At 63.1% G+C, this 27,095-nt stretch overlaps 4 protein-coding genes across 4 annotated transcripts; 2 read left to right on the top strand and 2 right to left on the bottom strand.

Annotated features, from left to right (window-relative positions):
* Positions 1-987: 987 nt before the first annotated feature.
* On the bottom strand, positions 988-5,339 carry CHLRE_07g335226v5 (uncharacterized protein). Its single transcript, XM_043064255.1, has 5 exons — positions 5,053-5,339; positions 4,337-4,598; positions 3,954-4,119; positions 1,619-3,875; positions 988-1,349 (listed from the first exon to the last, which is right to left on the bottom strand). Exons 2-5 carry the CDS (start codon positions 4,554-4,556, stop codon positions 1,020-1,022), a joined length of 2,973 nt encoding a protein of 990 aa, XP_042922823.1. The 5' UTR covers positions 4,557-4,598; positions 5,053-5,339; the 3' UTR covers positions 988-1,019.
* Positions 5,340-6,604: 1,265 nt separating this feature from the next.
* CHLRE_07g335200v5 (uncharacterized protein) lies at positions 6,605-11,859 on the top strand. Its single transcript, XM_001700051.2, has 14 exons — positions 6,605-6,815; positions 7,099-7,203; positions 7,354-7,431; positions 7,582-7,640; positions 7,823-7,921; positions 8,082-8,184; positions 8,329-8,517; positions 8,723-8,802; positions 8,953-9,114; positions 9,245-9,412; positions 9,844-9,977; positions 10,195-10,315; positions 10,490-10,743; positions 10,880-11,859. Exons 1-14 carry the CDS (start codon positions 6,707-6,709, stop codon positions 11,268-11,270), a joined length of 2,052 nt encoding a protein of 683 aa, XP_001700103.1. The 5' UTR covers positions 6,605-6,706; the 3' UTR covers positions 11,271-11,859.
* A 3,240-nt stretch (positions 11,860-15,099) lies between these two features.
* CHLRE_07g335150v5 (uncharacterized protein) lies at positions 15,100-21,565 on the top strand. The gene is made up of 4 exons (XM_001700052.2): positions 15,100-15,383; positions 15,757-15,804; positions 15,913-16,034; positions 16,244-21,565. The coding sequence occupies exons 1-4, from the start codon at positions 15,303-15,305 to the stop codon at positions 20,208-20,210; spliced, it is 4,218 nt and encodes a 1,405-aa protein (XP_001700104.2). The 5' UTR covers positions 15,100-15,302; the 3' UTR covers positions 20,211-21,565.
* Positions 21,566-21,639: 74 nt separating this feature from the next.
* On the bottom strand, positions 21,640-24,649 carry CHLRE_07g335100v5 (uncharacterized protein). Its single transcript, XM_001700102.2, has 7 exons — positions 24,377-24,649; positions 23,782-23,926; positions 23,285-23,388; positions 22,739-22,797; positions 22,596-22,611; positions 22,318-22,370; positions 21,640-22,136 (listed from the first exon to the last, which is right to left on the bottom strand). The coding sequence occupies exons 1-7, from the start codon at positions 24,506-24,508 to the stop codon at positions 22,082-22,084; spliced, it is 564 nt and encodes a 187-aa protein (XP_001700154.1). The 5' UTR covers positions 24,509-24,649; the 3' UTR covers positions 21,640-22,081.
* Positions 24,650-27,095: the final 2,446 nt, after the last annotated feature.

The raw sequence follows: 27,095 nt of genomic DNA, 5'->3' as shown, positions 1-27,095 counted from the left end.
GCGAGGGTGGAGCAGGCGAGGGAGGAGCAGGGCTGGGCGGAGCAGGAACCAGAGGCGCTGGGCTTGGTGGGGCTGGGCTTGGTGGCGCAGGCGATGGTGGAACGGGGCTTGGCGGTTCCGGGGAGGGTGGTACGGGGCTGGGCGGCATTGGACTGGGTGGCACCGGATTGGGAGGAGTAGGACTGGGCGGCTCTGGGCTGGGAGGTTTGGGCGGCTCTGGGCTAGGAGGCAACGGACTCGGAGGTGACGGAGCTAAGGGAACAGGGCTCGGAGGTTCCGGGCTGGGCGGATCAGGGCTGGGAGGATGCGGGCTCGGTGGCGCAGGGCTCGGAGGAGAGGGAGCCGGCGGGTCCGGGCTTGGTGGCGCAGGCGACGGTGGTGCTGGGGATGGCGGGGTGGGGCTGGGCGGCGCTGGGCTAGGAGGCGCTGGGCTGGGAGGGAGTGGCTGGGGAGGGTCTGGGCTCGGTGGCGCAGGGCTCGGTGGCGCAGGCGATGGTGGAACAGGGCTCGGCGGCTCCGGGGAGGGTGGTGCGGGGCTGGGCGGCTCCGGACTGGGTGGCTCCGGACTGGGAGGAGCAGGAGTGGGGGGCTCAGGGCTGGGAGGTTCGGGCGGCGCGGGGCTAGGAGGCACCGGGCTGGGCGGATGGGGTGCAGGAGGATCGGGGCTCGGTGGTGTAGGGCTTGGAGGCGCGGGGCTCGGTGGCATCGGACTGGGCGGCTCAGGGCTAGGTGGTTCTGGGCTTGGCGGTTTTGGGCTCGGCGGTGTGGGGCTCGGAGGCGCCGGACTGGGCGGCACTGGACTGGGCGGTGCTGGCGAAGGTGGTGCCGGACTTGGTGGCGAGGGAGTCAGCGGGGCTGGGCTGGGCGGCTCAGGGCTTGGCGGTACAGGACTGGGAGGTGCAGGCGATGGTGGATCCGGGCTTGGTGGAGAAGGTGATGGCGGTGCTGGAGATGGCGGGGTTGGACTGGGGGGCGCTGGACTTGGCGGATCTGGGCTCGGAGGGAGTGGCTCCGGAGAGTCAGGGCTTGGCGGAGCAGGGCTCGGAGGTAGGGGGCTTGGCGGTAATGGACTCGGCGGTGCTGGACTGGGTGGTGATGGACTGGGCGGCTCCGGCGATGGCGGCGCCGGGCTGGGGGGTAACGGTAGAAGCGGGCTCGGAGGTGCCGGGCTCGGGGGTGAAGGGGCAAGTGGCGCCGGGCTTGGTGGCTCCGGACTGGGTGGAGCCGGGCTTGGAGGGACCGGGCTGGATGGTGCAGGACTCGGCGGTACAGGCGATGGTGGCGCCGGGGATGGCGGATCTGGTGATGGTGGCGCCGGGGATGGCGGCCCTGGACTTGGAGGCCCTGGACTGGCTGGAGCGGAGCTTGGGGGAAGAGGCTCTGGAGGGTCGGGGCTGGAAGGGTCGGGGCTCGGCGGAGCTGGGCTTGGTGGCGTGGGACTCGGTGGCTCCGGACTAGGAGGTCCAGGACTAGGCGGTGCCGGATTTGAAGGTCCAGGACTTGGAGGGCTGGGTGGAGTTGGGCTGGGTGGTTCCGGACTGGGAGGCAACGGTGATGGGGGCATAGGACGAAGGGGTTCGGGGTGTGGTGGTGCCGGAGAGGGAGGTCCCGGACTTGCCGGCTCCGGGCTGGGCGGCTCCGGGCTAGGCGGCTCCGGGCTAGGCGGCGCCGGAGATGGTGGCGGGCTGGGCGGCCCTGGCGACGGCGGCTCCGGGCTCGGCGGCGCTGGCGATGGAGGCGCCGGCGAAGGCGGCTCCGGGCTGGGAGGAGGCGATGGCGGCGCGGGGCTGGGCGGCTCCGGGCTAGGCGGCACCGGGCTGGGCGGCTCCGGCGAAGGAGGCGGGCTGGGCGGCTCCGGCGATGGTGGCTCCGGGCTCGGCGGCGGGCTGGGTGGCGCTGGGCTGGGCGGCTCCGGACTCGGCGGCTCCGGGCTAGGCGGCGCCGGAGATGGTGGCGGGCTGGGCGGCCCTGGCGACGGCGGCTCCGGGCTCGGCGGCACTGGCGATGGAGGCGCCGGCGAAGGCGGCTCCGGGCTGGGAGGAGGCGATGGCGGCGCGGGGCTGGGCGGCTCCGGGCTGGGCGGCGCTGGCGATGGTGGCTCCGGGCTGGGCGGCGGGCTGGGCGGCGCTGGCGATGGTGGCTCCGGGCTAGGCGGCTCCGGGCTCGGCGGCGCCGGAGATGGTGGCGGGCTGGGCGGCCCTGGCGACGGTGGCTCCGGGCTCGGCGGCACCGGCGATGGAGGCGCCGGCGAAGGCGGCTCCGGGCTGGGAGGAGGCGATGGCGGCGCGGGGCTGGGCGGCTCCGGGCTAGGCGGCACCGGGCTGGGCGGCTCCGGCGAAGGAGGCGGGCTTGGCGGCTCCGGCGATGGTGGCTCCGGGCTCGGCGGCGGGCTGGGTGGCGCTGGGCTGGGCGGCTCCGGACTCGGCGGCTCCGGGCTAGGCGGCGCCGGAGATGGTGGCGGGCTGGGCGGCCCTGGCGACGGCGGCTCCGGGCTCGGCGGCACTGGCGATGGAGGCGCCGGCGAAGACGGCTCCGGGCTGGGAGGAGGCGATGGCGGCGCGGGGCTGGGCGGCTCCGGGCTAGGCGGCACCGGGCTGGGCGGCTCCGGTGAAGGAGGCGGGCTGGGCGGCGCTGGCGATGGTGGCTCCGGGCTCGGCGGCGGGCTGGGTGGCTCCGGGCTGGGCGGCTCCGGACTCGGCGGCTCCGGGCTAGGCGGCGCCGGAGATGGTGGCGGGCTGGGCGGCCCTGGCGACGGCGGCTCCGGGCTCGGCGGCACTGGCGATGGAGGCGCCGGCGAAGGCGGCTCCGGGCTGGGAGGTGGCGATGGCGGCGCGGGGCTGGGCGGCTCCGGGCTGGGCGGCGCTGGCGATGGTGGCTCCGGGCTCGGCGGCGGGCTGGGCGGCGCTGGCGATGGTGGCTCCGGGCTAGGCGGCTCCGGGCTCGGCGGCGCCGGAGATGGTGGCGGGCTGGGCGGCCCTGGCGACGGCGGCTCCGGGCTCGGCGGCACCGGCGATGGAGGCGCCGGCGAAGGCGGCTCCGGGCTGGGAGGAGGCGATGGCGGCGCGGGGCTGGGCGGCTCCGGGCTAGGCGGCACCGGGCTGGGCGGCTCCGGCGAAGGAGGCGGGCTTGGCGGCTCCGGCGATGGTGGCTCCGGGCTCGGCGGCGGGCTGGGTGGCGCTGGGCTGGGCGGCTCCGGACTCGGCGGCTCCGGGCTAGGCGGCGCCGGAGATGGTGGCGGGCTGGGCGGCCCTGGCGACGGCGGCTCCGGGCTCGGCGGCACTGGCGATGGAGGCGCCGGCGAAGACGGCTCCGGGCTGGGAGGAGGCGATGGCGGCGCGGGGCTGGGCGGCTCCGGGCTAGGCGGCACCGGGCTGGGCGGCTCCGGTGAAGGAGGCGGGCTGGGCGGCGCTGGCGATGGTGGCTCCGGGCTCGGCGGCGGGCTGGGTGGCTCCGGGCTGGGCGGCTCCGGACTCGGCGGCTCCGGGCTAGGCGGCGCCGGAGATGGTGGCGGGCTGGGCGGCCCTGGCGACGGCGGCTCCGGGCTCGGCGGCACTGGCGATGGAGGCGCCGGCGAAGGCGGCTCCGGGCTGGGAGGAGGCGATGGCGGCGCGGGGCTGGGCGGCTCCGGGCTAGGCGGCACCGGGCTGGGCGGCTCCGGCGAAGGAGGCGGGCTGGGCGGCGCTGGCGATGGTGGCTCCGGGCTAGGCGGCTCCGGGCTAGGCGGCGCCGGAGATGGTGGCGGGCTGGGCGGCCCTGGCGACGGTGGCTCCGGGCTCGGCGGCACCGGCGATGGAGGCGCCGGCGAAGGCGGCTCCGGGCTGGGAGGAGGCGATGGCGGCGCGGGGCTGGGCGGCTCCGGGCTAGGCGGCACCGGGCTGGGCGGCTCCGGCGAAGGAGGCGGGCTTGGCGGCTCCGGCGATGGTGGCTCCGGGCTCGGCGGCGGGCTGGGTGGCTCCGGGCTGGGCGGCTCCGGACTCGGCGGCTCCGGGCTGGGCGGCCCCGGCGATGGTGGTTCTGGGCTCGGCGGCGCAAGCGAATTCGAGAGCCGCCTGTCGTGGATCCGTGGCTTCTGCGCTCTTTGGCCGTACGTGCTCACAACGGACACGCGTTGCATGTCACCTGTTCAAGGCAGTTTGAAGCAGGACATAGAGGAAGGTTTAATGCGGCACTGTGGATTCGCGTCTCGCAGTGCGTCTCGCATGATGGAAGCGCGCATTAGCATGGCTCTGGGCCCCGGAGCTTTAATCCCACCCTGACCTCCACGCAACTGTAATGGAAGAAAACAACCTCTCCACGCACTCAGCAGACACATAACAGGCGCCAAGACTCCACTTGCCTGGCACGGCTTCCAAGACATCCTCGCGTTTCCGCGACTGGCGCGGCAAGCCGGCCATGGTGCCGCTGCTGCTCCCAACGCGCATCAACAGCACCATGAAGAGCAATGCAGCCACTAGCGCGCTCCGATGCCTCCCACTCCTTGCGCCGTAAGGCTGCCTCCATGGCTGCCGCTGCCTTTCATTACATCGGTTCGTATCGTATGCAGCGGCCCCTATCATTTCCTGGGGCAGCTACGCCTGGCTGCGTTGCCGCGTGAAGTTCTGTGATATGTGAGGGCGTCCGAAGACGAACACACGGCTTACGGTGGTCAAGTGCACGACAAGGAGGCGAAATGGTTTGCCTTTCCTAGCTGGCCATCCTTTGTCTGCTGCTCCGTGGTTGCTATGAAGGGCAGCGACACGGCCGCAGGAGACGGAGCCGTCGAGGGTGTGCGAGGCTAGGCGCCAAGGCCAGGGGCCGCGGGCTAAAGCATCATGCGCCCACCACCCAGCCGGACCGTGCTCCAGTAGAACATGCATTTCCAGCAATGTAAGTACTGCCCGCATAGGCGCTGCGGCCTTGTTGGCGCGGAACGCAAAAGGGTGGGCTCAACCGTGGGAAAGCGAGCAAGCTCAATTGCCTAAAGTATCGCAGCTCTTGTGCTTCTTTAGTCACAGGCACCTCGGCACCTTCCACGCCAAACGGCGTTTAGCATATGTTGACCAGGCTGCTTACCTTGCACTCGCTTGGGCTATGCATTTCTCCAGCTCTTCAACTCAATGTATTCTCTAAAATATCGATGTATCATATCTTTAAGACAAGCACATTTGCGTTTGCTCGAAACCGCTAGGCATTTCCTCTACAGTCTAAGTCACTGCCGCTTGAGTTATGTATGTATGTACTGTTGCTGTAGATGCAGGGTCCATGCCGGTCTAGAGAGAGCAATAGGACGGTTACCGGCCAAGACAGAAACTCGCGAGGCGCCAGCCATCCACGGCATTTTGTGACAAAGAAAGCGTTGGAATACTTTATAGTACTATACATAGATTCTTAGTCCCCCAAAAGCTCCGCAGCATTTCAAGGGCCACCGGCGTGTCAACGCCGTCGCGACTCCCCGTCTCCTGCATGCTCCTGCCCTCCCGGTCCCCGCTTCAAAGAGGCATCCCTCTTTGAGTTGCCCTTGGACTGACATGTCAGATAAACGATGCATGTGTCCTGAAGAGGAGGCCGTGGAACAAATGATACTTGCAGCATCTTAAGTTCAGGTACGGTAACGAAAGCAAGCAAGGGCAAGCTGTACGTCTGGTCGTGCAGCCGCAGAGTCAGTCATAGCGCGCTGGAACACATATAAACCGTTGGATGTCGCACTGCTGCTATTGCCTACCTACAACTGTGCTTGCCCGCTGACCTGTTAACGAGACGCCGACCGGTCTGTAGACCTGCACATCAGCACCGCCGTAAGGGCGCTCCTGACATGCCTTCGCTTGCATGCTGCCACAGCTCCACGTTCCGTATTCTTGCAGTTGCCAGCAGTTGCTGGGCCCCGCATTGACGTTGCCACCGTTGCTGGGCCCAACGCTACCACTGCTGGGCCTGCGCTCCTGTGGCCGCTTTGCCCAGCGCCGGAGTTGCCCACACCTCCCACACCGGACCCAGCCGGGCAGGAGCGCACTCGTGGAGGGTCCAGCAGGCTTCCGTCCTTGGGCGTTTGCTGGTTAACCTACTCCTGTGTCATTCCCCCTTCAAGGACATTCATCATGCTCCGACGCGACGCAGCGTGCAGCGTGCAGCGTGCAGCGTGCATCGTCACCGCGAGACACAGGTCGCCGCGGAAGGCATTCCGGGGCATACGGGCATTAGGGGTCTACATGGCATATACAACAACCAGATGAAGGTGACCTAAAGAATCTATCGCTTGCTGTCACCGCAAAGTGCAAACTTTTGCAAATCAACAGTTTTCTTCTTGGGCCCATGCCTGCTAGACGTGAAATGGCTGTAAACCAATGCTGTAAGTAGCAAAAACATAAGCAAATTAATCGAATGACGAGTTTGCTTGAACGGCCAGCAAGCAGGAAAAGCCCTAGTAGCTGACAAATTTGCAGCCGCGCTTCACTACTGCTTCATTTGGACCAGTAAGAATTATGCATACATGTCGTAGATGTGCGTGGCGCAAGTCCGTTGGCGTCCTAGTTTTTTTGTGGCAACTCATCTTCTGTGGCTGCATGGGGTCAGCTCGCAATTCAAGACCGCGCTCGCCACCAATTGTCGCCACTCTTTAGCCTTACTTGGCTAACACACGCACATACACACCGTTGAGCAGTCTTTTGCTGCCACGGTCGTGCGTTCAGCCTTTCAACGGCATCCTTATCGGGGACCGCCACCAGCAAAAATGCAGGCCCTACAGAAGATTCAGCGCCAGGCCCAGCGCCAGGCCAGCGCCCAGGCGCCCCTGCGCGTTGAGGTGCCCGCTGTGAACCGCGCAGTGCCGTCGGCCGCAGGTGAGGCGCATATGCCAGGGGAACCCAATCCGTCTTGCAAACCCGCCTTCTGGCTGTAAGCAATATGCATGTGACATATGTAAAGCATTTGGGCCATGACCAAGTTGCGGATTTTGCGCGGACGCGAGGGGCCTTGCAATTGCACGGTCTCGCGCTGCCCGTCGCTCAGCAAGCGAAGATGTGCCCTGCAGTTTCGCATACTGCTATTAATACGTTACTCACTTTCTGGAAACCTCGCCTTCATGTCCACGTGCATCCTCTCAACAAACGTTCTGGGCAACAGCCGCTCCCGTGGCTGCCGCTGCGCCTCTGCCTGCCGCTCGCCGTGCCGCGGCCTTTGGCGCCCCGGCTCGCCCTGTGACCGTCTGCCGCACCGCCACCGTCGATGGTGAGTCTTTCACTCAAACATTTGTACTGGCCAGGCCACCTCGACACGGCTGGGTTGCTTCCCTTGCACGGTATCCTACCCCACCGTACCCTGTTGCGTGCGGTACTGAGCCCGATCTGTCCGCACCCGTTGCACATTCCTCACCGACAGCTCCGGCGTCTGCCTCGTCTGAGGGGTCTGTGCGCGAGGACATCCGCAACATTGCCATCATCGCCCACGTCGACCACGGTGCGTGCAGCAAACGCTCAGCGCCCGAAGTTGTATGCGCACCAAGTGCTTTGTCATTGCGGATTACCAGTCACCGCACTGCCCAGTCTACCGCCACGGCGCTTCTAAACTGTACCACTGTCCCTTTGGTTGATGTATGCGCACATTCAGGCAAGACCACGCTGGTGGACGCTATGCTCAAGCAGTCCAAGGTGTTCCGTGACAACCAGGTGAGGGCTGTGAAAAGGGGTTCAGAGACGGGCTCAGGAGACGGCGTGAACAGTAGGGTAACGTGTGACCAGTGGGCCGCAAGGAGCAGCAGCGGAATGCGAGGCTGTGCTTGGCCAGTTTTCCTTCTGCGCATGCCTTCTCCACTGGTCGTGACACCCTCTCCTGTCCGCTCGCTCCGCAGGCCACCGCCGAGCGCATCATGGACAGCAACGACCTGGAGCGCGAGCGCGGTATCACCATTCTGGCCAAGAACACCGCCATCCGCTACCGCGGCATCAAGGTGCGCGGCATGCGTGCGCCAGGCCTTGTGGTGTCGTGTTGCGGGGCGTGTTAGAGACAGGGCTGCTGGAAGGGGAAAGGTGCATTTGCACGCTCACCGCAGTGCCGTTTATGCAAGCACCAGCGCTGACCAGTCGGCTGCTTGCCCTGCCCCCCTGCAGGTGAACATCATTGATACGCCCGGCCACGCCGATTTCGGCGGCGAGGTGGAGCGCGTGATCAACATGTGCGACGGCGTGCTGCTGCTGGTGGACTCCGTGGAGGGTGAGTTCCAAGCACAAGAGCGGCGGCTAGCTTTCAGGCAGCGACTGTGCTGGAGACGGTGCTGAGGTTGCCCCCGCGGCCTGTCAAAGCTTGGCCAACCTGCAAACCTTGACCCTTGGCTCCCCTGGCTCGGCGCACCCGCAGGCCCCATGCCCCAGACCCGCTTCGTGCTGCGCAAGGCGCTGGAGCTGCAGAAGCGCGTGGTGGTGGTTGTGAACAAGATCGACCGCCCCGCCGCCCGCCCCGACTGGGTCATTGACTCAACCTTCGAGCTGTTCATGGACTTGGGCGCTTCCGACGAGCTGTGCGAGTTCCCCGTGGTTTACGCCTCGGGTGCGTGGTGTTTGGGCTCGGCCGGCAGAGCTAGCGGTCAGGTGTGGGCGGGTGGCGACAGGGACCACGGGCTTGGGTTCAGGGGCTGCTGGATGCATGGGTGCGTAGGTGCGCGGCTGCGGCGGGGGTTGTGCCAGCGGCGCGTTGGCGTATGTCGGACGCATGACTGATTTCCTGTTGTTGGTCGTCTGTTTGTGGACCGCAGGTGTGAATGGCATTGCCGGCATGACCCCGGAGACGCTGGCTGAGGACCTGGAGCCCCTGTTTGCGACCATTGTCAAGGAGGTGAGACCGGGCTGCTGCTGCTGCCTACCCGTGGCGCTGCTGCTGGCATCCGGGGAACGGTACACACATGCGTGAGGTTGTAGCTTCGCTGCTTTGGATATCATGCTGACGTCGCTATGCCGGCCCCTGTCCACCTCCGCCCCTGTGCAGATCCGCCCGCCCTCCGTGCAGCCGGCGGCGCCCCTGCAGCTGCTGTGCGCCAACATCGACTACGATGAGCACAAGGGCCGCATCGCCATCGGCCGCGTCAGCAGCGGCACCATCAAGCGTGGCCAGACCATCTCGATCTGCTCCTCGCTGGAGCCCGGCAAGGTGCGTTGGAAGCCAGCACCGGAAGGGCACTTATCAGGCCACATTGCAACCTTCGATCTGGGCGGAATCGCAAAGATGTTGTTTGCCCTAACCGCATGCCTTGCGTTCCCCAATCCATTTTGGCCCGCAGGTGCGCCAGGCCAAGATCGCTGAGCTGTTCGTGTACGACAACTTCAGCCGCGTGCCGGTCGATGAGGTGGCGGCTGGTGACATCTGTGCGCTGTCGGGCATTGCCGATATCAAGATCGGCGAGACCATCACCCAGCGCGAGAACCCCGTGCCCCTGCCCACCATCCAGGTACGAGGGTCGGGGTTCCATAGACAACGGGGCCTGAGTATGGAAAAGGATCAGGCGCTTAGCAACGTACACGCATGTACACGGCGGCTAGAGTCACTAACGCGTCTCAACTAGTGGCGCGTCGGTGCTTGTGCTTGCCGACAATGAAGTCAGCGGCGCCGGGGAAGCCTGTCGTTCGCCCGCACCAGCCGCCCGATGCCATGTCCTCACGGCCCCACTCGCGGCCGGGGCGTGCAGGGCGCCTGGAGCGTACAGCCCACAATCTATACTCTAGATACAGCACACCCTTGTTGCCATGATGTCAGCTTTTCCACAGAACAGAGGTCCATGGGTTGCACGATGCAAGGGCAGGCGCCTGGGTAAAGCATGGTATTCACGACAGGAGTTGACCTTGCGCCCCGCGCCTGCGGCTCTTTGCGCGCCCGCTTCAGGTGGAGGACCCAACCGTGAACATGACCTTCAAGGTCAACACCTCGCCCTTCGCCGGCAAGGAGGGCAAGTTCGTGACCTCGCGCAACCTGAAGGACCGCCTGGATCGCGAGCTGGAGCGTAACCTGGCGCTGCGGTGAGACACCCAGGAGCAGCGGCCGTGACAGGCGCGCACAAATGCCCGGGGCGAGCGTGCTAGGTGTCGTCAGCATCCAAAACACCGCTCACGTGTACTATTGAGGCGGGGTGTTCGTGACTAAGGTGGCTTGGTTGAACAACAAGGAGCTGGACCGCGTCTAGCTTCTTTGTGAACATCACATTGACCCCCTATTGCCTGGCTCTTGTGTTTGCAGCGTGGAGCCCGGTGAGACCTCGGACTCGTTCGTGGTGTCTGGCCGCGGTACTCTGCACCTGGGTATCCTCATTGAGAACATGCGTCGTGAGGGCTACGAGTTCGAGATTGGCCCCCCGAAGGTGCGCCCACCGCTAATTTTTCTGCGGGGGAGGGGGGTTACGGGACACGGCGTCCGTAGGATAGAGCCGGGCCTGCACGAAGTCCCTGCTTTTGGCGGGCTGGGTTGATTTGCCTGGGAGTTGGAGGCATACCTGAAACCACCCCGGGCCCATCACGTGTCCTGCTGCGTACAGGTCATCACCCGCGAGGTGAACGGCAAGACGTGCGAGCCCTACGAGGAGGCCATTGTGGACGTGCCGGAGCAGTACGTGGGCGCCGTCGTGGAGCTGTTCGCCCAGCGGAAGGGCGAGATGGTGGACCTGATCCCCTCGATCCAGGGCGCCTCGCGCATCAAGTTCCGTATCGCCACCCGCGGCCTACTGGGCCTGAAGAACTCGCTGCTGACCGCCACCCGCGGCCTGGGCGTCATGAACACCCTGTTCCTCGAGTAAGTGCGCGGCCATGGCGACCCGACGTCTACTTTGCTCTGTGCAGTAAACCCAGAGACTGTGCAGAAGCAAGACAGCGCTGCCTGGTGGCTAACCTGCGGCATCGGCCCATTCCTCCTCCCCTGTCCTCCACAGGTACGCCCCTGTTGCGGGCGAGATTCTGATGCGCGAGAACGGCTCTCTGGTGGCGCACGAGACCGGCCAGGCCACGACGTACGCTCTGGAGAGCGCGCAGGACCGCGGCCAGATGTTCTGCCGCCCCGGCGACCAGGTGTACGAGGGCCAGGTGATTGGCATGCACGCCAAGGCGGGAGACCTGAAGGTCAACATCTGCAAGACCAAGCAGCTGACCAACATGCGCGCCGCCGGCAAGGACACCAAGGTGGGCCTGGACGAGCCCCGCAGCATGGGCCTGGACGACTCGCTCGAGTACATCAACGACGACGAGCAGGTGGAGGTGACGCCCAAGAGCATCCGCATCCGCAAGGACCCCATGGCTGCCAACAAGGGCAAGAAGGGCCGCTAAAGCATACAGTGATGACGACCCGTAAGAAAGATCGTGTGTGGTGTTGACTAATGACACGCACCGTCGCAGCAGTGCAGTGGTTTGGCTGGCTGTGTGCCCGATTCGGTTCTTGCTCGGCAATGTCATTTTGTGTGATGCGTGCCATTCACTTGTTGTTACGTAGCCATGTAGTGGGATTCCTGATGTTGTTTGCAGCACTTCGTTTGCTTCCAGAGCGCGTCTGGTTTGTTTCTGGTGGTTTCGTTTGTGGTCCATGTGGTGGTTCATCCGCATGCAGCTAGTCGTGAGCTGTGAGAAGATGGTGACGTAAAGAGCGCACAGCGGACTGTGAGGGTTATAAGAGTGTGGACGATGTGAGCAGGAGAGGAGAGGGGAGCCCGGTACACCGTTGCTACGCAGAATCTGGTGAGCATTTAGGCAGTGCCGATGCACCGAACATCTGAGGAGCGGGGACTGGGGTGGGTCGCATGGGTACATTGCATGCATACGGCATGAAAGCCGGCCGCCCGAGTATGTTGGCGCTGGGGTGGGCTGCTGAATGGCGTTGCATGACCCCGCAGATCAAGCTCCTGTGTAACGCAACCTCTTGAGCTTTTGAGCGCATAGCAACTGCAACTTTGAACGCCCTGGCATAACTCAGGGGCGTATGCTTCCCGTGACTTCTCGCTGCACCATGCCTCTCTCTGCCAGAGCGGCCAAGCTGAGCGGCTGAGCAGAAGAAATTGATGGGTTCGCACTTCTCCGCACTAAAATGGGCAGGCTAGGTGCTTATGGCATGGCGGGACCCAGTGGCTGCGGGCGAACTCCCCAGGGGGGGGGTTTAGTTTCGACTGGGAAGGCCCCATGTTCTAAAACGAAAGAGCTTGACGAGAGGACTCCAAATCCACTTTCAGAGATTCAATCAGGGTAGTAATTGCAAAGTTATGGGCCCTCAAAGTTCAGGGTCGGTCGTCGGGGTCGGGGGTCCCCAAGGTTTCGTCACGCGGATGTGGGTGGGACTGCCAGATTTCGTCTCCGCGCCCTAAGCGCCCCTCTAAACGCTCCGCCCATTAGCACAAGCACTAGCACACATCAGCACGCACATACTAGAGCATTTCCAGAACGTTTGGCCTCTGGAAAGCGGCCGCATGTCCGTCCACATCAGCATCGTAGTAGTGTAGACCCCCACTCGAGCGTCTCTCACTGGTGTCATGGAGACTACGCGAACTGATGCTAACTTGTAACGGCCAAGGCTTGGTGTGGGTCATGGCGACAAGGCTGCCGCCGCCCCTCGAGCGTGACATGAATCCAGGGATTCTTCACATGATCCTGGGCGAAAGTCGACCAATCTCTTCCGGCACACAATTCCAAACATCATATGTACAGCGCAATTGTAAGCTTAAGCGCACGCCCCGGTAGTCTGACAGAAGGGTCGGTGGTTGGCCATGGACACATGGACATGTGTGGCATGGCTGCCAGTCAAATTGTGCCTCCAGCTGAACCGGAGGTATACAATTGTTGAGCTCGCCGAGAGCAGTCGATTGACACCAACCTGGCTAAAAACCAAAGGGTTTTGAGGGGGTTTTGAGGGGTTGCACGGTGGTGGGGGTCGGTCGGTCGGTCCGGAGGGGGGGTCGGGAGGTTTTGGGACATGGGGTCTGGAGGTTTAGTTCGTACCCCCCCCTGAACTCCCAACTCCATGTCCAAACTTCCCACACCTTCTTGTCTGAGTCAAACGGTTCACCAAAGTATTGAGGACGGTGATGCAAAAATGCAGGACAGCAGCAGCTGGAGCGTAGCGGTGGAGTGAGATGCAGCTTGCCAGCCTTTGCACCCTCCCCTGCCTGCACCCACTCAGAGACCGGCAAGTTCAGCCAAGAATGCACTGTCTAGTTGAGGCGCGCCCAAGCAGGCACTGTAAAACGTCGGCCAGCCCAGGCTAAGATTGCGCCGGGGCTGCTTCAGCTGCTGGGTGTACTGGTAACGGGGCCAGGTGATCGTTAGCGCAGGCAACGTATTTTTTCTACATTTGATGGCGCCTGGGTTGGCGTAACTTATTTCTCGGGGCTCATCTACCGTATATCAGCCACGGGACTACACAAGTCACCAACCTGCCACATACCATCGCACACGTAACAGGACACGAGGGCGGAGGCCGGCCGGCTGGCCAGGCTGGCCTGGGGGCTCGCCTTCCCCGCCTTTCCCCGTCTGTCATGTCATTATGCGGGCATTGCATTTCACCGGCAGAGAAGGGTTTAACCCCGGCCTGTTCGACCGGGTTGAGGGAATGGTGTCACGGTTGAATCGTGCTTTGCCATGAGGCTGTGCCATGGGGACGCTCCCGCCTGCAACTGCCTGCAACTGCGCTACTTTTCCGTTGCTCCCGTAACCAACACAGGCCAGACTACATGCTGTAACGGACTCTGGTGGAGTGATCAGTCACTGGATTCCGGGAAGCATTCTCTCTCTCTCTCTCTCTCTCTCTCTCTCTCTCTCTCTCTCTCTGTGTGTGTGTGTGTGTGTGTGTGTGTGTGTGTGTGTGTGTGTGTGTGTGTGTGTGTGTGTGTGTGTGTGTGTGTGTGTGTGTGTGTGTGTGTGTGTGTGTGTGTGTGTGTGTGTGTGTGTGTGCAGTTCGGTGTGCGTCATCGGAGGGCTAGCCCTTGGGCAACTAGGCGCTGACGAGCGTTTAGCAACGTCACTCTAAGGTCCAGGTCCAGGCGTCGCTGCTCACGCTGCATCTCTTGGACAGCACTTCAGGCGACGCGAGGACAGAGCTGCCTGCCCGCAGTGGTGTGAATGGTGACGAGCTAGGCTCAAGCCGGCAGATGGTGGTGACATGTCCCTGGCCTTCTAATGCCACGCCGGCTGACGGGCACGGGCTGAGAGCCCGTCAGGTTCAGTAGAAGTGCACCCCACCAGCACCGGCAAGCCCTGGCCAAGTTGGAACTGGATTTAGATTGCGTTGGTTACGAGAGGGACCTGCTCACGCAGCACAAGCCAGGGACATAAGAGTGCGATCCACACCCTGCGCTTACGCGCACTCCGGTTGTGTTTGCCTCACACTCGCATTTGCCTTGTCCACCACTCAGCCATACCAGTCAAATTCACAGTACGACACTTGCGAGCTCGGCGAGCGGACAGGCCACCCCAGAGACTTACAGCAACATGTCTCATCACATAAATGCTATATGAGGGCGCTTGAAATGGTTTAGGCTTTGGACGGTGCGGCCGGCATCGGCACGTTCTGGGTTGGGCACGCCCCCGATTAAACTTGGGTTAGGTGTCAGTACTCATGAGAGTCACTGGGGAACAAATGTTCCGGTGCCATACGAGGGGTGCCAGCCAATCCTGCACGCTCGGACTCAGGGCTCCGGAAGTCGCACGGGGATAATCCTACCGCACGACTCAGACACCGCCTTTGTGTACGTACATAACTTACATCATCAGTGGCCAGTTGCGTTCGGCAGAGGGCTAAAACGGGCTGGTCGGGGCTCAAGTCGCGAAATTGACCGAAGCCCATATCTCGCATAGGGGGTGTTTTTCGTCGGTATCTAGTGCCGTCAACCTGGTATCAGCTATATATTTAATTTAGATAGCTTTGGGCTGAATTGGCGGGGTTTTGACGAGCACGACATAGCATTTCGACTTCGGCTTTCGCACACATTTATGCCCGGGAACCATTCAGAGACCTTGATATATGTCACATGATGCTATTTTGACGGTCTAGGGGCTTGGACTCACCCAGCCCCTAGGGACTTGCCGGAGTGGCATTCGGGCCTTCCCCGCTTCGCCAGGTCACCCCACGCCTGCCGAGCGATGGGGTTAGACGGACTTCATTTTCGCCGTGGCCCTACTACCACGCGTCGGATTAATTAATACCTGTTTTGTTATCACAGCACGAGCTCGGGCCGTGCCTGAGGTTTGCGGTTTGCTAGTTTCCACGGGCTTTTCCAGTGTCAAATGTCTGAGCCATATCTATATAGAGCCTTCTGGTTACTCATGAGCTGAGCGCAGTCCAGCCGCGTTAGTGGGATGGACTCGTTTTTGGCGACTATGGACCTCCCGAGCATCACAACGCGGCGGGACGTTATTGATGAGACGACCAAAAGGGTTTCCCCGCCTCTGCGATGCAAGGTGAAGCCGCACCACAAAACCGGGGTGTGTCGCGTTGACGCAGCTCCTACACACGGCGCGGGCCGGTAGCCCTGTGGCTAGTGAGCTGCAGCTGCTCAAAGTGTGCTTTTCTTCATGTTGAAGCATGGGCAAGCACAACTTGGGCAAGCACAGCGACATGCAGCGCGTAATTTGCGCAGCAAGCTGCGCGATGCAGGAACAAATGAAACCTTCATAGCCACCAACTTGACTAGTTTCAAGGGGCACAGGGTTGTTCCCGAAGTGCTTGCGCCGTTGGGGCGTAATATCAAGTGAGGAGCCCAGGCCGTGTCAAGCCCTCCGGGCGCGTGTGTTGTGCGGGCCCGCTAACGTGTGCGGGTCTCCATGTGCGCAGGTGGAGCAGTGCGGCATCGACCTTAAATCGGCACCTAAGACGCATCAGGTGCGCATGCGCTGCGCTGCCTGAAGGACTGTTGTGCCACACGCCACACCTTGATCGGCGCGACCACTGATGGCCCTTGTACCCACGACCGTTACCTGCTCCTCGTAGCGTTTCCGGCTATGCAACACGCACATCAAGGCGCCAGTGGTGGTGGTGGACGGCGTGCACAGCCGTTTTTGTCAACAGTGCTCGCGTTTCCACCCGGTGGATGAGTTCAATGGCACAAACAGGTGCGGCACGGTATGCAACACGCATGAACGGATGGTGCGGTGCCGGCACGCACGCACACAGGGCGCTACTGCAAAGCCACGATCACACTGCTGACGACAGATCCTAACAGTTTCTGAGTTGTCCTGTGCGTTTCCGTTCCCTTCGAGGCTGACTGCTCACGAGCCACACACGTCATGCTGTTGCTGCTTTTGCTACCGTGCCTTGACAGGACGTGCCGCATGATGCTGGCGAAGAACCGCGCCCGGCAGCGCAGCACCACCAGCGGCCCGGGGTCGGGTGGGCGGTCCGCCTTCGGTCGCCGTTCCATGCAGTCTGATGAGGAGGACGAGGAGTTGTCGGACCTGTCGGACAGCGGCTCGGATGAGCGGGGCGGCACCGCCACACGCAAAGGCGGGAAGGCGGGCGGCGCGGGTGGCCGAGCCAGCAGCTCTGGCAAGGCCGCGAGCGGCGGCAACAAGAGCGGCGGTGCAACGGCGGCCGGCGCAGTTGCAGCCAGCGCCGCCGCAGTGAACTCGCAGCCACTGGGTGTGCAGCCGCCGACTCTGCTGAGACGTCTGTCTGCGGCTGGCGGGGCGGGCTGGGGCAACAGTGGCAATGGTTCTGGCGCGTTGGGGGCACTGGCCCCTGGAGGGCCGCTCGGCGCGGCTGTTGTGGGCGGCGTGGGCCCATCCGGGACCAGCTCCATTGCCGCCGCCTCGCAGCAAGCAGGCGAAGCCCAGGCGCTGCTTGGGCAAGGGCACCAGGGCCCCGCGCCCATGGAACTGGGCGGCGGTGGCGGTGCCAATGGCAGCCACCACGCCGGGCACGGCCGCCACGCGCTGCTGGGCCACCTTGGCCTAGGCGATGGCACCGGTGGCACTGGCGCCGGCATGTTTGCACGCAGCTCAGCGCCGCCTGAGCTGGGTGCCGGCAACCGGGCCGCAGGTGGGTGGAATGGGCTGGATAATCAGCGCCACCAGCAGCAGCTGCAGCATGTGCAACAGCAGCAGCCGCTCCCATATCGGCCGGCTTACCTGGAACCTCAGCTATTGCAGCAACGGCAACAGCAACATCATCAACAACATGAGCGCTACCAGATGCAGCAGGCCCTTCAACAACAGCAACAGCAGCAGCGAGAGGAGCGCCAACTGCAACAGCAGCAGCAGCAGCAGCAGCAGCAGCAGCAGCAGCAGCGACAGCAGCACGTGGTGTCCGGTGGCGCAGGCTACGTGCAGGGCCCGCACTCTGGCGGCCAGGTTCTCGGCGACTTCGGCAGTGGCGTTGGCACGCGCAGTGGAAACTATGGCGCAGGCGGTGCACCACAGGGCGATGGAGTGTCCCTTGCACAACAGCAACAGTATGGGGCACACGCGCCGCAACACGGACATGCGCATGTCTCGCCGTTCGCAGCACGTCCAGGGATGACGGCGGCGACAGGCGCCTCCGCCGCCTCATCTCCGCAAGTGGTCGAATACCACCGCCCCTTGTCTGTCACGGCTGTGGCTGGGGGAATGGGCGGTGAGGGTGGCGGCGGCGGCGGTGGCGGGAGCGGACATGTGCCCTTCCTGTACAATGCCGGCGTCACCGGGGCTGGCGCTGGTGGAGGAGCTAGCATGTTTGCCCGCATGTCGGCACCAGTGAGCGCCACGTCGCCGTTGCTGCGGCCGATGGGCGGCCGGGGTCCAGGCGGCGTGAGCGGTGGCGGAGCCGGCGGGCCGCAGGCTGTGGCGGCGGCGCTGATGGGGCGCAACAGCCTGGCGGGCTCGCTAGTGCGCGTAGAGTCCATCAAGCGCCGCCGCAGCGGGGACGGCATGGGCGTTGCCGAGGAGCAGCGGCTGCTGGAGCAGGAGGGCGCGCCGTCACCCGCCATCCGCCATTGCAGCTCCTCCGGTGTGCGCGAGCCGATGCTGGACGGGGCACTGCAGACCGCGGGCAGCACCGGCAGCGGCCTCGGCAGTGGCCTCGGCAGCGGCCTTGGCAGCAACTCTGCCTTTCAGAGGGCCAGTCTGCTGCAACTGCAGCTGCAGCTGCAGCAACTGCAGCAGCGGGCCGCCACGACGGGCGGCATTGGTCTTCCCATGGACGCGCGACTCCTACCAGGCGGGGCGTCAGGGCCGTCGCAAGGGACCGGTGTTTCGCTGGCGGCCCCAGGTGCTGACGTCGGCGGCCTGCGCGGCGGCGCGGCGGCAGCTGCCGGCGCGACGGGGCTCCAAAGTGAGGCCGCACTCAACGCCGCGCTGACGGCACTGAGCGCGCAGCAGCAGGCACTCATGCAGCAGCAGCAGCACCAGCGCGAGCTGCAGGCGATGCTGCAGCAACAGCAGTACCAGCTGCAGCAGCTTATGCAGGAGCAGGATGTGGAGCCGGAGCCGTCGACCTCGGCGGCGTCTGCCGGCAGCAACGACTCGCCGGCGTGTGGCGCCATGTCGGGAATTGGCGGGGTTCTGCAGTCCGTGGCCGCGGCGGCAGCGGCGGGCGAGGAGCTGCGGACCGTGGCGCTGCGCCGCAGCCACCACCAGCGCAACGCCAGCGGCGGCAGCGCGTCACTCGCGCAGGCGGCAGTCGCTGCGGCAGCGCAGCGCAGCAGCGGTGCGACCACGCCGGCGGGCCCCACAACAGCAGTACTGATGATTGCTGCGAACGGCAGCCGGCCCATGACGCCGCGCTGCGAAGCGGCGGCATGCCTGGGGGCCCTCGCGCTGGGTGACGGCGGCGGCGGGGGCAGTGGCCTCGGCTCAGCAGGGCCCGGCTCGGCGGGGCCCGGGTCAGCAGGACCCGGCTCAGCTAACGTGGCGACCGGCAGCGTTGGGGCCGCCGTGCCGGCAGGTGTAGTTAATGAGGACGAAGGCCTGGCGGCTCTGGCAGCAAAGTGGCGGCGCGAGGCAGAGGAGGGCAACAGCCTCCAGGCGCAGGCTGCGCGGCAGGCACAGCGATACGCAGCTGGGCAACCCGTCAAAACCGAGCCCGATGGCCTCGGCGTAGGCGGCGGCGTAGGCCCCGCCGGGCCGCTGCTGCAGCCGCCGGCCGGCACCATGACGGGTGCTATGCAGCCCGCTGCGCTGGGTGGCTTCGCCGCGCCCGTTGCCGGTGGCGCCGCTGGCGGGTTCGTGTGCGGCCCGGATGGCAAGCTGGAACACGGCTCCGAGGGGTGCTCGGGTGCGGACCCCGCACGGCCCCAAATTGCCACGGCACTGACACCAGGCATGGCAGGCGGGGCCCACGGAGCTGCACAGGCCATCGGTGTGCATGGGCGGAACGGGGTGGCTGGACTGTATCCGGGAGGAGGCGCTGGAGCGCTGGACGCGGCACAGGGTGATGGTGGGTATCTGCGTACTACGCAGAGCGAACCGGCCTGGGCTAACCCGTCTGGAGCTCCACACATGCAGTTGCAGCCCCAGCAGCAGCAATATGGGCTGGCGCAACCGCAACAGCTATCAGTAGGCGCGGGGCCCCGTCCGCAGCTGCAGCAGCAGCAGCAGCTCCTGCGCAACTCCATGCTGCGTTCGTCGTCGCCGCTGGGTCCTGGCGGCCCGTCTTTCGCCCGCAGCTCCGGTGGCGGCGTGGGGGCTCCTTCTGGGCTTGGCATGGCGTCTGCGCAACAGCATTGGGGGCTGCAACGGCTTGGCGGTGGGATGAGCGGCATGGCTGAAGGGCCTGGCGATGGCAAGAAGGCCGTGGGCGAGGAGACAGAAGAGCAGCTCCAACTTCTGCTTTCGGACCTGTTCGGGGGCCAGGGCTCCGCAGGTGGGCCGGGGGGTCACCGAGCGGCTGCAGCGCAGGCGGCGCAGCATACCGCAGACGGGATGCCAGCAATGCAGCTGCAGCGACAATACCAGCAGCACCAGCAGCAGCCGCTTCTGTCGGAGCACCAGCAGGAGCAGGACTTGCAGCAACAGGACCTGCAGCAGTTGGGCATCGCGCGGGAGCGGCAGCGGCGGCTGTGGGCCGACCTGCAGGCGCTGCAGGCGCAACACGAGCAGCTGCAGCAGGCGCTGCTGGCGGGTCAGGCCAACGGCACGCATGACGCGCAGCTAGTGGCGCTGCTGCAGCAGCAGTCGGGGGCGCTGGAGACGCAGCGGGCACAGGCGGCTGCGGGCGAGGAGATGCTCCACCGCATGGAGGCTGAGATCATGGCGGCGGCGCAGCAGCGGCAGCAGCAGGGTGGAGGCCCGGGGATGCAGTGGTCGAAGCAGTAAGGCGGCACGGTGTGATTTGGTTTCCGATGATTTGAATTCGCGCAGGCTAAGGGGCTTTACGTGACCTCCCTTGTCGGGGATAGCGCGAGCAAAAGGCTGGTCTAGGTGGGGGATAGGTGTGCGTGGGACAGGTCGTAGGGTTTGGGACATTTGGGCGGGCTCTAGCATGCACTGCTTTACACCAGGGCGACGGTGTGTGTGGGTTATGGTGAGGTCACGCGTATCATCGCTGGGGTTTTCTGCACTTGAGACCGCCTGCGTTTTATGGTGTACTGCATATGGAGTGTCAGTAAAGACTGCTGGCGTGCGGGTACAGGGTTGGACTTGTTGGAAGACCCGTTGCTGCGAGACTGTCATGCATGTGCTGCGACCGAGCAACAATGGGACTTGCATGGGTGCACTGCAACGCTGCGGGAATCCGATGTGCTGTTCTGTAGGCATGGGCCGGTCATTACAGTGCCCTCCACGGTTGCGACATGCCCCCACGGTATGTATATAAGATATCTGATTTCGAGCCCTACATGAGTGCACTGTATGCCTCATTGCTTATAAGTACCTGGAGGAGTGGGATGTCAGGCGACGACAGTCCGAGTGCCTGCCTGAGTCCGCAATGGAGAATCCATGCGTGACCGAACCGTCCGCATCATGCAGAGCTGCGTTCCGGTTTCGACAAAACGCATTTCATAGTCGTGCACCATCATCGCGTTTAGCAACTCAGTTGGGCACGCATGCCATACTGTCGTCAGGATATCGCATATGGTACCGACAGTGGTCATAGCAAGACGTCCGATACACTGCGGCCTTGTCATCGTGGGCATGGGCGTGGGCATGGGCCAGCATGGGGCGTCACTGTTACACGTGCGGCTTGTTTTGAGTACGAGGGCGTGTCCCAACGCGATTGATACAGACCTTTCAAGGCTTCATGAACGCAGTTGTTGCGCAGTTGCTGTCGTGTTGGATGGGTGCACCTCACCAGTCTTGCATGGTCTAGTTTGTCCCGTTTCCTAGTTGAGGCCAAGGGTAAGGGCTTATTCCTGTCTGTGGCTGTAGGTCGTCCAGTGCATAAGAAGTTCTGGTCATCGCCTGTTCTAGGCGTAGCCCAAACACCTTATTGCTCTGGGGACGCGGCGAGTGCGAGAGAGCCTCGGATGCCCCGGTCGGCTGGACAGTGACAGTCTGCTGGCGAGGGTGGGCTGTACTTGTTGCTATAAGGCAGTACTCCGTGTGTGTGTGTGTGTGTGCACAGCAGTAATAGCTGACTAGCCTGGGCTTGGGACAGCGTGGACGCCATGTTCTTGTGAGTTTGAGGTGTTGGTGTGCTGTAGTCGTGGCCCGGCGTGTAACTGCTCGGTTCGTTATGACTTGTATCTCTCTCCTGCGCTGCTTGCGGGTTTCATGACCCAGCACCATTTAGCGTCCAAGGAAGAATTGCCGTTAGCAGTAACAGGCAAACGCATAGGACAGGATTGTAGGCACGGGCCAGGCCTGCACGGGCCACCCAACACGGTGAAGGCTCCCATTGCAGAGGACACGTATAGTACTTACGGTCCACAACAGGGGTTCGCAACCAGACAGCGAGTCAGATAGCCTGGCATAACAAAGCCGCAGTCGCCACCTTCCTGCAACTGGCTACCAAGGCTCTCCCAGACTGCAGAAAAGTAAATACCAGCATGCTTTGTGGGCTACGAGGACACTAAGACGCCACGAGCAAGTCTGCAGCCCAGGCAGCTTCACACTACGCCCTAGGAATTAAGTACCGGCATCAGGTGAGTTAACACGTACGGTAAGATCATCCGGCTTGTCTTGTAGGCTGTCACGGCACACATGCACATAGCACCAGCTGTCCCAACCTACACACATCCCGTCGCTATTTACAGCTCCTCCTTGCCGCTCGCAAGCTCCTGGCCGGGAGGGCACTGGGTCTCCCTGTTGGGTTGCGACAGGCAAGTTGTCACAGTCCGTCAGTCGGGCGCGTGTGCGGGTGGGTACATGCACAACTGCAGCTGGCATGAGGCACGGTGCCACCCGCTCCCATCATCCAACCATCACCCCCAAACCAAACGCTCCAATAACCTCCCTACTGGCGATGCCTGCCGAGTTTACGCACCATGGCATGGCCTCGGGCACGTGACCGGTTGCGTTGAAGCTCTCAGGCCAGTCCTGTGCGTAGCCAGGTACATGGTAACGGGCAGGGCAAAACACCATGTCAGCGCGTGCGTCCTATATGTTCGAAGGTCCTCTCGGGCCCTCGTGCTACTGGGCATGCCACCTGCAACGACTGCGCACTTATGCTACGTGCTTGGCGTCGTGGCTCATTTCCAGCGGTACCAAACTGAGGCCACATTTACCCAATGTCTGGCTACAAGTCGGCACCGCCTTACCCACCTCAAAGAACATGAACCTGCAGCGCGGCATGTATGGGAGGAGCAGCGGCGGAGTGAGTACGGCACGAGGGAAGGAAACATGTGTACGGTAACTGAGAGATTGCATTGGCTACAAGACAGCTAAGCTGCGCTACCCTTGATCACCTGGTGAACTGGTTGCTTGTGACGATCATCGAGATGGGCTCGGGGCTGCTGTTCCAGACCTGTTGGTGAGCGTGCGTGATGGATTAGGCGGTGAGGTGAAGTGGGCAGGAGTGCGACAAGCAGGACAAGCAATTACCCAGTGAAAGTGACGCTGACTGCGAAGGCATTTATGCACAGCTCAGAGAAATGCTTGCTAGTGTGAATGCACAGTATGGCACCGGTGGCGTAGCCAGCGACGAAAGGCTGCATAACGGGCCGTCAGACTGGTTGAGTATTTTTCTGATGCGCTATCCTTACGCTCCGGGCGCCCAGCCAAGCAACAGCACCACACGCACACCATGACGCCACGCAGCCACACGACGCGCGAAGAAGCTCGCTTTTCACACCTGCAGTCAGGTGACGTTGTTGAGCGAGGTTGGGCGATGGGACGGGTGGCGGGAAGCCATGTCTGTATGGCCTGACTATACCCCAGGCCAGGGTTGCATGAGCTGTGCTCGTCTACCAAGCACCATCAGGCAGGGGCGCCCCTGCCTGGCACCCACGCACCTTATGGAAGTGGTCCTGAGGCGTGTGCGTAACGGCGCCCGGTCCGAGCTTGACGGTGGTGGGCTTGGGGTCGTTGGGGCCCCAGTATCCATAATCAACCTCGCCTGCGGCATAGAATGTTGAGGACATGGCACAGGGGACCGGCAGCGACAATCAGGGCCCTTGTGCCGTTGTGCGCAGGGCTGCGGCGTTCAATTTGACACGTGCCCGCCTGGCCAGTCCGTGTACTGCCGAAGCCTGCAGACCGCGACGGGGCCCCTGTGCCCGCCAGGAACCGGACACGGTGCCTTGTTTCTCATGGTCCCTTGCAATGGCCATCTTGCCGCCATGTCTGAATCAGGAACTAGCCCAGCAACAGCAAGATAAAAAGCCCTGCTCACTTGCGCTACCGCCCCACGTGGCGCGGTACACAGCACGCCACTGACGCCACGTTCAGAGTTGACCAGGCCCAATCAACACCCCTGCCCAACACCCTTGCTCCTGGCGCCCAAGCTCACCCTTGAGGATGTAAATGGTCTCCCAGCCGTCCAGGTGCTTGTGCGGAGGAAAGCCTTTGCCGGGCAGGATGGTCAGGTGCGCAAACTCCGGCCCATTGTCCCCGTTGGCTTGGTGCATTGAGAAAGCCTCCACGTGGAAGCTGTCCTGTGGGCGGGGTCAGGGGCCGAACCGTCAGGCGTCGAAGTCGTCTTCTGATGCAGCAAAGGGCGTTCATCACAAGGGTACGCTAGCGTTGTGGCCGCAAAACATCAGGATGGGAAAAGCTGAAACGCAGGCGGACAGGGCGCCGGCAGCCCGCTAGGTATGTGACAACTGGTACAAGTGGTACAAATGATGGGGGCCTATTGTTTCAGGTGACGGTCTCGGCGGAGCGCACAACGTAGCTCGCTTCCCAGTGCAGCGAGCAAATGCGCGGAGCGCGCCAAACCGCGCACTCTCTTCACTGAGGATTGCGCTGACGAGTCGCCATGCCTATGGTATCATGTGACGGACGCATGCACAAACCTGCCCACAGCGACAGCAGGCTGGCCGCGAGACCCGCCGTCAGCATGCAGCGAGGCCCGCCCAGCCCAACCAGCCCTACGTAGCGCTTACCGGCACCGTGACGTGCCATCCAAAGCCAGGCTGAATGACTGGCTGAATGGCCTTCTTCACGCACTTGACCGGGCCGCTTGCGCTGGCGGACGTGAGTAGCGCAACGAGGAAGAACAGCGTCGGGCGCCACATTTTTGACAGCTTGCTTTCTCTGTTGTTTTCTGGGCCAACGCGACTGGGCATAAGAGTATTAATGCCTTTTGGTGGGATCTTCGCGATCGGCAAACGCGGGCGGAAGTCTGCATGTTAAATTGCCTCGCCGCGGCCGTCTATGGTACAATTTATCTTGTGGTCATGCATTCAATACAAAAATTGGCAGAGGCAGTCAACGGGGCGGGTCTGAGAAACTCTGTTGAGGCCTGTCAACTGCCACACCACGAAGTTGCATGCGGGCAGGGGGGGTTAGGAACAAACTTTTTTGAGCCTACACTTTTTGCCATTGTCTGTACCGCCCTATAGTCCGGGCAGTGGCTCAATAAACTCCTAATTTGCAAGATGAAAACGATGAAAAAGATGACAACTCTCGGACCCCGCCCCCGGCCGACCGACCAACCGACCCCCCCTGCCTCGGTGAGCTCTTTCGCTATGTAAAATTGTCCGCCTTGGGAACACACGTTCACCGACCGACATGTGGGCATCTCCACCCGTCTGCCGACAAGCATCCCGGTAGACTGGCCTGCTTTGCAACGGCTTCCTCCAATGTTATTTGATAGTACGAAATGTGCTGACACGTTCATCCACGCAAAATCCGTCCGGCACTGGCCTGTCCCTGACCAGTTCCCCAGGCAGCTCCCGAAATGCCGACATGCCGCTCCCCAAACTGCCCCAAACCAAAGTATGCACGTGTGCTGACTCTGGGGTATATCTACGCACGCATCGTTGAGCTGCACCCATTGCGCCGCGTGCTGCAGGACAGAAGCGCTAAGAACAAAGCTTGGCACGAACCTGTGCAAAACCTTGTGGGCCCAGGGGGGGTAGAATCTTCCAAAACAGACCCCATGCTTCAAATGGATAGAGCTCAACGAGAAAATCACGAAAATCACAAATCGAAAATGGGTTTCTGGGTGCAAAGTTATGAATGCGGATGTTACAGCAGAGGGGACAGTCCCAGCACCCGAAGACGCCGAGCCATCACATGCTATCAGGGCCCAACTTGACTCCACCAACCCCGACTTTGCTGCAAACCCTCCCGCGGGCAAAGTCCGTGTGACTCCGCGCACAGTGAGTCCTAGCCAAGCCTCAACCCGCCAGAGCCCCACCGCTGTGCCTCAACGTCACAAGCCTAGGCACAGGAGTGCCGCGGAACGTCTAGGCCGCAGGACACACGCAGCACAGCGCACGCACTAACCAGGGCGCAAGCGTCCAGGTACTAGAACGGTCGCCCACACGTGCATCCTGCCCACACACAAAGCCACCAACCACGCACAACCTCTCACGGCGAGGGAGGCCGGGAATCAGCGTCATACGGCAAGCGCAAAACCATGCCGTCACCAACAGCCCGAGATATGAAAGGATGCGCAAACGGCACAGCGTCCCAACCCTTTGGCCTGATACCCAAAGTCACAAACGTCTGGAGACGACCCCAGAAGTCAGCTACGACGGCAAGTCCAATGCTCAGCACCCGGGCCGACGGCAGCTTCGCTCGCGCCGCCAACCCGGCCATAACCACACGCTGCCGACCAAAGTCCAGGGCAGACATAGCAGCGAGACACACCACATCCCACACAGGTGGCGCAAGCCCCGCAGGCGGGCGCACTAACCACAACTCGTCATCACGAGAGAAGGCATTTAGAGCCTCCTCCGGCAGGAAACCCATAGCCATCCCCATACATTCCCGCAGCGACAACGCAACAGTGCAGTCCCAAAACCAGTGACGCCGGTCCTTATCCTGCATGTCAATCCCACACGCCCAACACGGGTCAACAGCAACGCCTCGCGCCCGCTCGCTAGCATGTCGTGGAAACGCCCAGCAAGCGTTGGCGGCCACACGCCACAGTGCTTCCTTATGATGATTCTCCCATTTCAGCGACCACAAGCGGGCCAAGGTGCACACGAAGGCCCCCGCCGCCATCCAGGGCAGCCCCCACCCCCGACACACCCGCATCGCACACATATTGCAAATGCTTAGCCTTCAGGGCGGCTAACTGTGGAGCCATTTGCAGCACGGTCCCCGCCTTCACCGTGTAGGCAGTGAGCATGATGGGCGGCCTCTCGCACTGCAGCCATCCAAGCCCCCGCACCACCTGTTGCACCGACTCCGCCATAGCACTCACGACGTCGGCCACCGGGAGCGGCAGCGCGGCGGCAGGCCCCCGAGCCAGCTGGGCCGCACGCGCGGCGGCAGCCCAGCCAGCGGGAAGAAGGGCCAAAGTTATGACCCTCAAAGTGGCCGGTCGGTCGGTCAGCAGTCGGGGGTCCCAAGAGGTTTTGCACAGGTTCGTGCGAAGTTTTGTTCCTAGCGCTTCCGTTCTGCAGCACGCGGCGCAAAGGGTGCAGCTCAACAATGCGTGCGTAGATATACCCCAGACCCAGCACACGTGCATAGTTTGGGGCAGTGTGGGGAGCGGCATGTCGGCATTTCGGGAGACGCCTGGGGAACTGGCCGGTGCCGGCCGGGTTTTGCATGGATGAACGTGTCAGCACATTTCGTACTATCAAGTAACATTGGAGTAAGCCGTTGTATAGCAGGCCACTCTATCAGGATACTTGTCGGCAGACG

Source organism: Chlamydomonas reinhardtii, chromosome 7 (genome assembly GCF_000002595.2).
Source record: "Chlamydomonas reinhardtii strain CC-503 cw92 mt+ chromosome 7, whole genome shotgun sequence".
NCBI classification, from domain to species: Eukaryota; Viridiplantae; Chlorophyta; class Chlorophyceae; order Chlamydomonadales; family Chlamydomonadaceae; genus Chlamydomonas; species Chlamydomonas reinhardtii.
Note: the sequence above shows the minus strand (reverse complement) of the source record. Positions and strands in the feature narration are given on the sequence as shown.

Coding starts and splice junctions, on each gene's coding strand:
- CHLRE_07g335200v5 (XM_001700051.2), top strand. CDS start 6,707: ATGCAGGCCCTACAGAAGATTCAGCGCCAGGCCCAGCGCCAGGCCAGC. Junction 8,518..8,722: donor CCCCGTGGTTTACGCCTCGG/GTGCGTGGTGTT, acceptor TGTGGACCGCAG/GTGTGAATGGCATTGCCGGC. Junction 10,744..10,879: donor ATGAACACCCTGTTCCTCGA/GTAAGTGCGCGG, acceptor TGTCCTCCACAG/GTACGCCCCTGTTGCGGGCG.
- CHLRE_07g335150v5 (XM_001700052.2), top strand. CDS start 15,303: ATGGACCTCCCGAGCATCACAACGCGGCGGGACGTTATTGATGAGACG. Junction 15,805..15,912: donor CGGCACCTAAGACGCATCAG/GTGCGCATGCGC, acceptor TGCTCCTCGTAG/CGTTTCCGGCTATGCAACAC. Junction 16,035..16,243: donor GAGTTCAATGGCACAAACAG/GTGCGGCACGGT, acceptor GTGCCTTGACAG/GACGTGCCGCATGATGCTGG.
- CHLRE_07g335226v5 (XM_043064255.1), bottom strand. CDS start 4,556: ATGATAGGGGCCGCTGCATACGATACGAACCGATGTAATGAAAGGCAG. Junction 4,120..4,336: donor TGTCTTGGAAGCCGTGCCAG/GCAAGTGGAGTC, acceptor TGCCTTGAACAG/GTGACATGCAACGCGTGTCC. Junction 1,350..1,618: donor AGCCGCCCAGCCCGGAGCCG/GCAAGTCCGGGA, acceptor CGCTCCAGCCAG/TCCAGGGCCTCCAAGTCCAG.
- CHLRE_07g335100v5 (XM_001700102.2), bottom strand. CDS start 24,508: ATGTGGCGCCCGACGCTGTTCTTCCTCGTTGCGCTACTCACGTCCGCC. Junction 23,927..24,376: donor GATGGCACGTCACGGTGCCG/GTAAGCGCTACG, acceptor CCCCGCCCACAG/GACAGCTTCCACGTGGAGGC. Junction 22,798..23,284: donor CTCAGGACCACTTCCATAAG/GTGCGTGGGTGC, acceptor GCTCACCAACAG/GTCTGGAACAGCAGCCCCGA.